At 30.3% G+C, this 9,140-nt stretch overlaps 3 protein-coding genes across 7 annotated transcripts; 1 reads left to right on the top strand and 2 right to left on the bottom strand.

Annotated features, from left to right (window-relative positions):
• Window positions 1-152: 152 nt before the first annotated feature.
• LOC143179052 (uncharacterized) lies at window positions 153-1,835 on the bottom strand. 4 transcript variants are annotated; one of them, XM_076378048.1, is made up of 9 exons: window positions 1,707-1,835; window positions 1,604-1,636; window positions 1,476-1,520; window positions 948-1,019; window positions 737-874; window positions 594-665; window positions 446-515; window positions 343-374; window positions 153-261 (listed from the first exon to the last, which is right to left on the bottom strand). In XM_076378048.1, exons 1-9 carry the CDS (start codon window positions 1,797-1,799, stop codon window positions 244-246), a joined length of 573 nt encoding a protein of 190 aa, XP_076234163.1. In that variant the 5' UTR covers window positions 1,800-1,835; the 3' UTR covers window positions 153-243. The 4 variants fall into 4 exon arrangements, with proteins under 4 accessions (XP_076234163.1, XP_076234161.1, XP_076234162.1 ...); XM_076378046.1 differs by having other exon boundaries at window positions 252-374; window positions 954-1,019; XM_076378047.1 differs by having other exon boundaries at window positions 252-374; window positions 446-509.
• An 893-nt stretch (window positions 1,836-2,728) lies between these two features.
• Window positions 2,729-7,086, top strand: LOC143179050 (pyruvate dehydrogenase phosphatase regulatory subunit, mitochondrial-like). Its single transcript, XM_076378041.1, has 12 exons — window positions 2,729-3,076; window positions 3,302-3,533; window positions 3,608-3,871; window positions 3,968-4,130; window positions 4,210-4,491; window positions 4,553-4,855; window positions 4,924-5,063; window positions 5,126-5,331; window positions 5,412-5,553; window positions 5,624-5,893; window positions 5,956-6,128; window positions 6,209-7,086. Exons 1-12 carry the CDS (start codon window positions 2,775-2,777, stop codon window positions 6,468-6,470), a joined length of 2,739 nt encoding a protein of 912 aa, XP_076234156.1. The 5' UTR covers window positions 2,729-2,774; the 3' UTR covers window positions 6,471-7,086.
• A 198-nt stretch (window positions 7,087-7,284) lies between these two features.
• On the bottom strand, window positions 7,285-9,137 carry Shrb (charged multivesicular body protein shrub). Of its 2 annotated transcripts, XM_076378043.1 has the most exons (5): window positions 8,823-9,137; window positions 8,312-8,489; window positions 7,798-8,048; window positions 7,657-7,716; window positions 7,285-7,551 (listed from the first exon to the last, which is right to left on the bottom strand). In XM_076378043.1, the coding sequence occupies exons 1-4, from the start codon at window positions 9,001-9,003 to the stop codon at window positions 7,661-7,663; spliced, it is 666 nt and encodes a 221-aa protein (XP_076234158.1). In that variant the 5' UTR covers window positions 9,004-9,137; the 3' UTR covers window positions 7,285-7,551; window positions 7,657-7,660. The 2 variants fall into 2 exon arrangements, with proteins under 2 accessions (XP_076234158.1, XP_076234157.1); XM_076378042.1 differs by having other exon boundaries at window positions 7,289-7,716.
• Between the last annotated feature and the right edge of the window lie 3 nt (window positions 9,138-9,140).

Consider the following 9,140-nt stretch of genomic DNA (forward strand, 5'->3'; position numbering starts at 1 on the left):
AATGAATAAATTTCGAAGAAAGAGCCCTTCCTTCTTTCTTTTATGCAATTTTTCATAGTGCATTTGAACGTTGAAAACTTTCATATCGATTGTTTATTTGAATGTACATATTGTGAATACTTAATAAAATAACGAATCGATTGAAAATCATCAAGCATTCTCCTGATCATTCGATCCTATATTAATTCTCGATGGAACCAGCATCTGATCGTATCTTCTGAATTATTCGCTGTAATTTTTTTTTTAATACGAGAAACAATACTGCAAATGATTAATAAAACGTCGCTCTTATATACGCAAAAAATACAATAAGATTTATCGTGGTAAAGCGAAAGAACTCACACGAGGGTGTCTTGACTTTTCAATACCGGAGGCTGTAAAGAATTAAAAAGTTTAATCAGTGTTACAGAATACAAATTAAAGGTATTTCTATATTACAACCTACAGAATAGAGACTTTTTATTTTCGAGCTCCTTAGTGAAATTATTCAGCATTTTTTGATAATCTTCCTGTTGCTAGAAATACAATTTTTCATCAATTATTTGAAATAAATTTCATTTATTTGTCCACATTTTATTTCAGCATCAAACTACCTTTAATACTTCGTTTCTAAGTGCTTCCCGTCGATCGGATAAAGTCGAAATTTGACTTTGTAACGTTTTCACCTGTTGAATATGTAAATTAGTATGTAATCGAATTGTCCTCTTCTTTGTAGTCGGAATTTAAATTGTTTTACCTCTTCTTCGGTCTTTCGAACGTCCTTTTTCAATTCGATCATCAGCGATTTATATCCATCACGACAAGTCGACGTTTTACTCTCCAAATCGCTCAAAACTTTTTCTGCCTTTTTGATTTCAGAATGTGATCGCTGCAGCTGCATTTATTACAAGAAAGAATTGTATTTTCCATTCTCATTCAGAAAAGAAATATATATTAAAAAAACTGACTCTAACCGCGCGCTCCTTCTCCGCAAGCTTTTCTGTCAAAACTTTTATTTTGCAGGTCACGTTCTCAGGATTCTGAAACAGTTGATTAATCTCTGTTTACAAAATAAAAAATGATGATACGGTGTCTCGATTAATGATACTAAATTTTCTTTATTGTATATACATTTTTGAAGGGAATGAAGAAACGAATTCATGTTAAAGCTGACATGCTACTAACTAATCAGTTGAGTGAGGTCGAACTGTAATAACAATAAATGATTAATTATTTCTATTTATAAAAAAAAAAAGAATGAAACGGATATGAAAAAATTTGGCTGCTATATCAAATTTAGTATAGAAATATATGTACATTTAAATATTGCTTTTAAATACAAGCATGCATTTATAACTATTATACATTACTTAAAAAAAGACTCATTCAAAAAAAATTCAGTAATCAATATGGTACTGTACATGTAGCTTACTAATAATATACTTTTTATTTACAAATAATATATTTTTTATTGACAAATAATATTTATAACTGACTTCTGTCTCTGCTAATAGGTCCAAGTTTCCTCTTTGAAGTACGATCTAAAATGAACGATTTAAATGATTTGAATGAAAAGCACAAGAGGTTGTATTATTACAGAAAAGAAGAACCATATTAAACTTACACATTTTCTTAGCTCCTCCGTTTGAGTATTGTACTTTGTTGTGAGTAATTAACAATTAGTATAATATATATTGAACTGTATTAGATATAAAAAAGTTCCTTACCATAACCCTGAGAAAAGCAACGACGCAATACACGACAAATACAAAGATACACAATATTTCAAAAGTATAAACAGCTGTCAATACGAACCACATTACGAAAAAATTTATTCACTGATACTTTTTAATGGGAATGGACAGAGTTATAAAGATATAATTCAGGATAGCTTAAATTTATTACCAATAACATTTTACCAATAAAAATCAAAAACTACGACGAGTAAAGTGAGCAAACGCGCGATTACGGTTTGAACGTTTGCTGTATCGTAAAAGTTCGAGAATCGAAATATCTCGAAATATCTCTTCAAATGTTTCAATCTATTGATCGATTCCGTTTTGGCGCGTAATATATTGAATGTTTGAAATACGTTTCAGTTTATTTGGTAAACTAGTTTGGTTATAAATGAATCATTTCTTTAATTAAAGAATATAATATTTGCATAAGCAATAAGATTTTTATATTAGTGAAATGTATCCTAAAGACTATGTTATTAGAAGAAAGGAAACATTAGGCGAGAGAATAGTAACAAACTAAATTTATTTATAACAATTTATTTATACAAATATAAAATTATTTAATATAATAAATAATCGTATCTTCTAATTGGATAGATATTCTCAATAATTAAATGAATTAAATTTTTTCTAATTTATATGTAGAATAGCCTTTTCGAGAGTGTAGGTGAGAAGTCAATGAGGATTTTTTTTAAAGTCACAAAAAACTAAAATTATCCAAAGACTGTTTGTTCTGGTAAGGAAAATATTAAATCGAAAAAGGACCTTCCGCGAATTATACTCTTTCTCCATTTAACTTTGTTTTATATAATTAAATTGGCGTTTTAGAGGCATAGTGATTAAATCTGGCGATTTTTAAATTACAATAGTTGGAAAAATAACACATCTTAATAAATGTCCATGTTCCTAAGAGATTTTCAATAATTTTTTACTTTGGAATATGCTTCATTTTAAATTCTATAAATGGAACGTATGTTTGAATGATTCAATTACTTTAGAAATAGATCGTTAGGTTTACAATTAGACCGATACAATTATTATTTTGTGCATACTTTAATGCTGAGACACGCGTGTTTGAAATGCGATTATACAGTAATCTTGAAAAAAAAAAGTATAATAATTAACGGAAGATATGCAAGTAATATAACCTACAAGAATGGAATGCTTACGCCTGGATACGTTGATGAAAATGAGAATTATACAAAGTTTAACAATGATTCGAAATTTTCAACTCAAACAACAATGTTACCCTCGCAATCCCAAATTGTTATTGCGGGTGCAGGAACAGTTGCAAATTCAGTTGCTTATCATCTTGTTATTAATGGGTGGAATGACATATTGGTCCTGGAACAAAATAGGTATATGTTGGCTTGTTAACTGAAACAAATTATAAAGCTAGAAAAATGAATGATAATTTCATATTTTCTACAATAAAGTCCAGGAATTTTGTTATTTATAATAACATGTATCTTGTCTCGTCAAGAAGTCCAAGAACTTTTACTTTAACAAGTAACACACTGATAATTATATCTAGAAATGATAAATAATTATAAGACAGAAAAATTAGAAATCTTTATTTGTAGGATTGGAAGTGGAACCTCCCACTTTGGTTCAGGAACACTTGGCCTATTTAAACCAATATCACGGAGAAACTTGATATCTTACAGCATTAAGTTGTATCAGCAATTGCAGGAAATGGGCTATGATATTGGACTGAAACAATGTGGAAGCATAAACTTAGCTCAAACCAAAGATAGAATGATAGCTTTAAGACGAAGAATGGCTTATAATGTCCCCACAGGTTTACATTGCGAAGTAAGATTTATTTGATGAATATTAAAATGAAATGTGACACTGATATGTTTCTAATAAATGATAAATCGAACTAGATATTAGGAAAAGAGGAACTAAAGCAGTTACATCCATATTTGAACATTGAGGATATAGAAGGTGCAATTTGGGTACCCGAAGATGCTGTAGCTAATCCTAGTGCAATCTGCGAAGTTTTAGCTAAGTTAGCGAAAATTGGAGGAGCAAAATACATTGAAAATTGTAGGATAGAAAAAGTGTGTACTGAGAATGCAACTGTAAAAAGCGTGAAAACTGAACATGGAGTTGTTTTCTGTGAATATTTTGTTAACTGTGCAGGAATGGTAAAACCAATATTTTATGCAACATAATCAACATAATTTAGTCTCTACAATTATGCATTATATATGACATGAACATTTTTCCAAAATGTACTGTAGTGGGCACGTGAATTAGGATTACGATGCAATCCACCAGTCAGAATTCCAGCATATCCTGCTCACCACTTTTATGCAATTGCATCACCTTTCCTATCTAATTTAAATATAGGTTTACCATGTATACGAGACTTTGACTCTCATTCATACATGAGAGAATGGCAAGGTATTCAACAAATTATGTTTAATGTTTATTTCATAAAGTTTATCCTGATTATATTTTATGTAAATATTTAAATTTATAGGTAGTTTATTAGCTGGTTGGTTTGAACCAGAATCAAAACCTGCATTTGAAAATGGTAATGTTCCTACAAAAAATTGGAGAAATTATATTAAAAATGATCATTCACACTGGAAACCTCTGTGGGATAAAGTAGTACACAGGTTACCAATTCTAGAGAATGCGATACCAAATGTGTATAATTGTCCAGATAATTTTACACCAGATGGTAGATGGATACTAGGAGAGAGTCCAGAAGTAAAGAATTATTTCGTTGCTGTTGGTATGAACGGAAATTCATTGCAAGGTGAGAAGTTAAGTAAATAATCATACATATACATTCTAAAAGTATAAGATATTTGCTTTAGGGGCAGGAGGAATAGGCAAAGAAGTTGCAGAGTGTCTAATAAATGGCGAATCTACGCAAGAATTACTTCCTTTTAATGTGCAAAGATTTCTAGATTTGCACAGTAGTAAACAGTACTTACAGCAAAGAACTAGAGAAATAGTCGGTAGAAATTATGCAATTTTGTATCCCCATCAATGCGAATACAAATATGCTCGGAAATTACGCTGTTCTCCTTTATACTCTGTTCTTGAAGAAAGAGGGGCAATTTTTGGTGTAAAAATGGCTTACGAACGACCGCTTTATTTTGATTCAACTTACAGAAGTAAGCAAATCATTTTCTCGTCTCGTGTTGCGTTTGAATGTCTGGTATATAATTAACGTTGTTAATAGGAGGGCAGAAAAAGCCAGTCATGCCGCCAGGTAGCTTTTACAAACCTAAATTCTTTGATTTTATGAAAGAAGAATTTATAGCATGCAAAGAAGGAGTAGGAATAATAGATATGAGCTCATTTTCAAAAATCAAAATCAAAGTGAGTAGACGAAATATAACTGTTTATAAAAATTCTGTCTAACAGTTGATGTATACTTACAGTCTAGTCGTTGGGAAGTCGTAAAATACCTTCAACAATTGTGTTCTAATGATGCAAACATACCAGTTGGTGGTATAGTGCGTACTGGAATGCAAAATGAAAGAGGAGGATATGAAAATGATTGCATTTTAGTAAGACAAACAGAAAATAGTTATTTTATGGTTTCACCTACTTCCCAACAAACACGAATTTACCAATGGATGTCTAGGTAAAATACTATTAAAAATATTTAGATATTACTTGCAGCCTTATAAAATTAATTTATACATTTATCAACTTGTTATATAGACATTTACCAGCAGATCACTCAGTAGGCCTAAACGACGTAACTTCAAAATATACTGTTATCAACTTGGTAGGACCTAAAGCAAAAGGACTGCTTTCAGAACTTGCCAATTCTGATATGAATCTTTCTCCTTTCACGTACAAAGTATGTCAAATTGATTCATTGTTATTAACGAAATTATAGTCAGGATATAAGTTATTTTAATGCTTTCCAGACTGTAAATGTAGCATATGCATCAGACGTAATGGTAATGTCCTTCACACATACTGGTGAATCTGGTTACTGTTTATATATACCTTCAGAGTATGCATTGCATGTATACTCTAGATTAATGGAAACAGGCAGAGACTACGGGGCACGAGATGTAGGAGTACTCACACAACGTTTCATGCGGATAGAAAGATTTATTCCTTTTTGGGCTGAAGAATTAACACCATTTGTTACTCCATATGAAGCTGGCTGCGGGTACAGTGTAAAATTAGATGTAAGTAGATAGTATTGAAAAAGTACTGAAGTTTTTGTTTTTACAACCGTTTATCTCCACAGAAAGATTATTTTATTGGCAAGTTTGCTTTACAACATCAAAAAGAACAAGGTGTAACAAAACGATTAGTATTATTTGTTGTCAATGAATTAGATATAAACAAGGATGTATGGCCATGGGGTGGTGAGCCTATTTATCGAAACGATGAATTCGTAGGAACAGTTACATCAGCTGGGTAAATATTAATTAAAATTATTGATAAATTGTATCGTCAAAAATAATATTAAATCGATTAATGAAAAATATTTGTTATAGATACGGCTTTGCAACAGACAGGCATATTTGCCTTGGTTTCATTAGTCTTCCTGGATCAAGACATGTACAATTTGATTCAAACATTGTTACCACAGATTTCATAATGGAACCTACAGCCCATTACAAAATCGATATTGCTGGGACAAGATTTCCTGTTAAACCTCACATTCATCCTTTACCTATACCCACACTGAATAGTAAATTAAACAAGAAATATATTCCTACACCTGTTATTGAATATGAGGGAGACATGTCTCTTTAATGATTTTTCCATTTACTTTTGCTTCATAAACAGGGAAAAAACTTGTATTCAATGAAAGACTGCTTCAAATTTCACTTTTTCTATCATTATTTGTTTATATATTTATGAGTGCCTGAATTTATACGTAAAATTGTAAATGTCTCATATGAGTAAAATTACAAATAACTATAGTACACGTAGTTAGTATCTTCATAGAATGTAACTTTCATAATTTTATTTTTTACATATAAAATATTTTATTTATATATACATAAATAATACCACTTTTAATTATACTTAAAAGTTTTAAATTTCAAGAATATTATTTATTAAGATAAAGTTATTTTATCACAGAATGATTTATCTGTAACTAAATTTATATCAACATTGTCAATGTCCAGACTCCTAACATAATGTGCATCACATGATATATACGGTACAGTAAAAAAACGTGTTAGTATTATTTATTTTATTGAAGTTACTTTGTCATAGGATAATTTATTTGTAGGTAAAATTGTAATAGGAATATACCACTGTTAATATTCATAATTCTTTGTTAATTACTGAACTACTTAAAGAATTACAAATTATAAAATCAATGATGAAAAATATGACAATTCTAAATTATAAAACTTTCTAAGATCTCTGCTTTATTTGCAGTTACATTAAATTAATATACATTTAATTGGATTTATTTATAGCAGATACATCTATACAAAGTTTTAAAGGCCATTTTACAATTTGAACACTATACTACTTTCCAAAATATATTATGTATATGTACATTAAAGTGACATTTAAATTTAAAAAGCAATAATGTAGTTTGAGAATCATCATTCTTTACTGTAAATTGTATAATTTACCAGCAATTATTGCTTTATATGTAAATTATATATATCCGTTGTAATTTGTATTTTCACTGTACTTATATAGTACATTTATTGGCTAGCTTATATACAAGTAGAATACTTGCATATTGTTATTTGCAAAACTTTTCTGTATAGCAAATTAATTGATGAAAGCCTCATTATCGATCAAAGCTTTAAATTGTGCACAGAAGGTGTTGCAATATAAACTTTGAAGTTATTAAATGATAGAAAATCTAGAAAGTAACAATTCATGTAACTTTGTTAAGTTATTCAACAATGAATACTTAATTTTAGCTATTATATCCTTATAAAATTTATTTTTACAAGTATTTTGATACCATTTTACGATGCCCATGCTTCTAACTCTTTTAAGTCTTCATCCTCTTCTGGTTTAGCTTCTAAATAAGAAAAAGAAAATAATAAATTTAACAGCCAGTTACTACATAACTACATAAAACTTAAGGACTTCATAATATTACTTGTGCGAGTCCTGGCTGGTGCAGCTGGAATAGCAGTAGCTGGTACATTCGGAAGTTCATCTGTAGGTTCAATACCGAGTAATTCTTTATCGAGTTGTTCTTGTTCAAGTTCCTCTAATTCTTTCTCTAATTCATCTTCATCTATATCTTGACCAAATGCCACAGGATTGGATATGGCATCAGAAATTTCTCTTGCTACATCTTGTTGTTCTGCTATATCATCCATCATATCATGCACCTGGTCAACATCCCTAAAAGAATGGAACATTAAAATTAGTACTGTACACTGATCATAAGTTAAACCCTGGGATGGCACAGGGGCAAGAGGGACACATGCAATGCAACAGGCACAGATTAGTAGATGTGACCAATTTGGCCAATAGTAAAAATGACTATGACTCTACATGAAAATCCAACCAGTCAGACCCGTATTCCTTCCAGTTATCAACTTATGATCATTGTATAATATTTGTATAACATTATGATAACACTATTGTAAAACTGAATTCCTTACATATGCTGATGAACAGATTTCAATGCATCTGCTGCACTCTTCATCGTAGTGAGAACAGCAGTATTTGTATTCGCACTTTCAAGTGCTTCCCTTTGCATTTCAATTGTAGATAATGTACCATCAATTTGTTGTAATTGCTTCTCATATCGCTTCTTTCTTTTAAGAGCTTGAATTGCAGCTAAAATACATACAATTTATATATACATATTTGTATTACAGCACAAGTTCTAAATAATTATTTATTGAATATAACCAAGATGTGACTTCCTTTACATATCAAAATAACTAAAATTTGTAAAGGAATATAATTGCATATCTAAATGAAATTTACTTTCTACTATCCGAAAACGAACTTCTCAGGTATGTGTGCAATACTTTTTTAAATAAACTGTTCCTATTTTAATATTTCAAAAATTGCAACATAAAAACGTCACAGTGACAAGTGACCTCACTCATAACATTGTTCCTAAACAATGACAATAAAAAGAAGACGTTGCTTGTATTTATCTACCTCTCTTGTTTTTCGTCCCATTTTTCTTAGCAGTCTGAATCTCCAATTCTATTTTGCTTTCGAGGAAATCCTGTTTTTTTATTAACATATCTTCGGTCTCGCGTAATTTTTGTATTGCCTCGGCCGTTGTCAAAGTGGCCGGTTCTTTTTTCCCACCAAATACTTTGCTAAAGAAACTCATTGTTCCAAAAGATTATACTTTCAATTTATAATATAATCACGCTCAAGAATACGACGAATATTCTCAACCTTAAACACAATTAACAAAAGATCACACACCAACCACGTACCATCGCCATATTCCCTTTGGCATTGATA

This window comes from Calliopsis andreniformis, chromosome 5, assembly GCF_051401765.1.
Source record: "Calliopsis andreniformis isolate RMS-2024a chromosome 5, iyCalAndr_principal, whole genome shotgun sequence".
NCBI lineage: Eukaryota > Metazoa > Arthropoda > Insecta > Hymenoptera > Andrenidae > Calliopsis > Calliopsis andreniformis.

What these genes read in the sequence shown, in the direction of transcription:
- LOC143179052 (XM_076378044.1), bottom strand. Translation starts at nt 1,799, where the DNA reads ATGTGGTTCGTATTGACAGCTGTTTATACTTTTGAAATATTGTGTATC. An exon ending in ACCTATTAGCAGAGACAGAA is followed by an intron (nt 1,020 to 1,475) that starts GTCAGTTATAAA and finishes CAACTGTTTCAG; the next exon opens with AATCCTGAGAACGTGACCTG. An exon ending in TTAGAAACGAAGTATTAAAG is followed by an intron (nt 516 to 593) that starts GTAGTTTGATGC and finishes TTGTATTTCTAG; the next exon opens with CAACAGGAAGATTATCAAAA.
- LOC143179050 (XM_076378041.1), top strand. Translation starts at nt 2,775, where the DNA reads ATGCTGAGACACGCGTGTTTGAAATGCGATTATACAGTAATCTTGAAA. An exon ending in TTGGTCCTGGAACAAAATAG is followed by an intron (nt 3,077 to 3,301) that starts GTATATGTTGGC and finishes CTTTATTTGTAG; the next exon opens with GATTGGAAGTGGAACCTCCC. An exon ending in TTTTGATTCAACTTACAGAA is followed by an intron (nt 4,856 to 4,923) that starts GTAAGCAAATCA and finishes CGTTGTTAATAG; the next exon opens with GAGGGCAGAAAAAGCCAGTC.
- Shrb (XM_076378043.1), bottom strand. Translation starts at nt 9,003, where the DNA reads ATGAGTTTCTTTAGCAAAGTATTTGGTGGGAAAAAAGAACCGGCCACT. An exon ending in TGGGACGAAAAACAAGAGAG is followed by an intron (nt 8,490 to 8,822) that starts GTAGATAAATAC and finishes TATGTATTTTAG; the next exon opens with CTGCAATTCAAGCTCTTAAA. An exon ending in AAATCTGTTCATCAGCATAT is followed by an intron (nt 8,049 to 8,311) that starts GTAAGGAATTCA and finishes CCATTCTTTTAG; the next exon opens with GGATGTTGACCAGGTGCATG.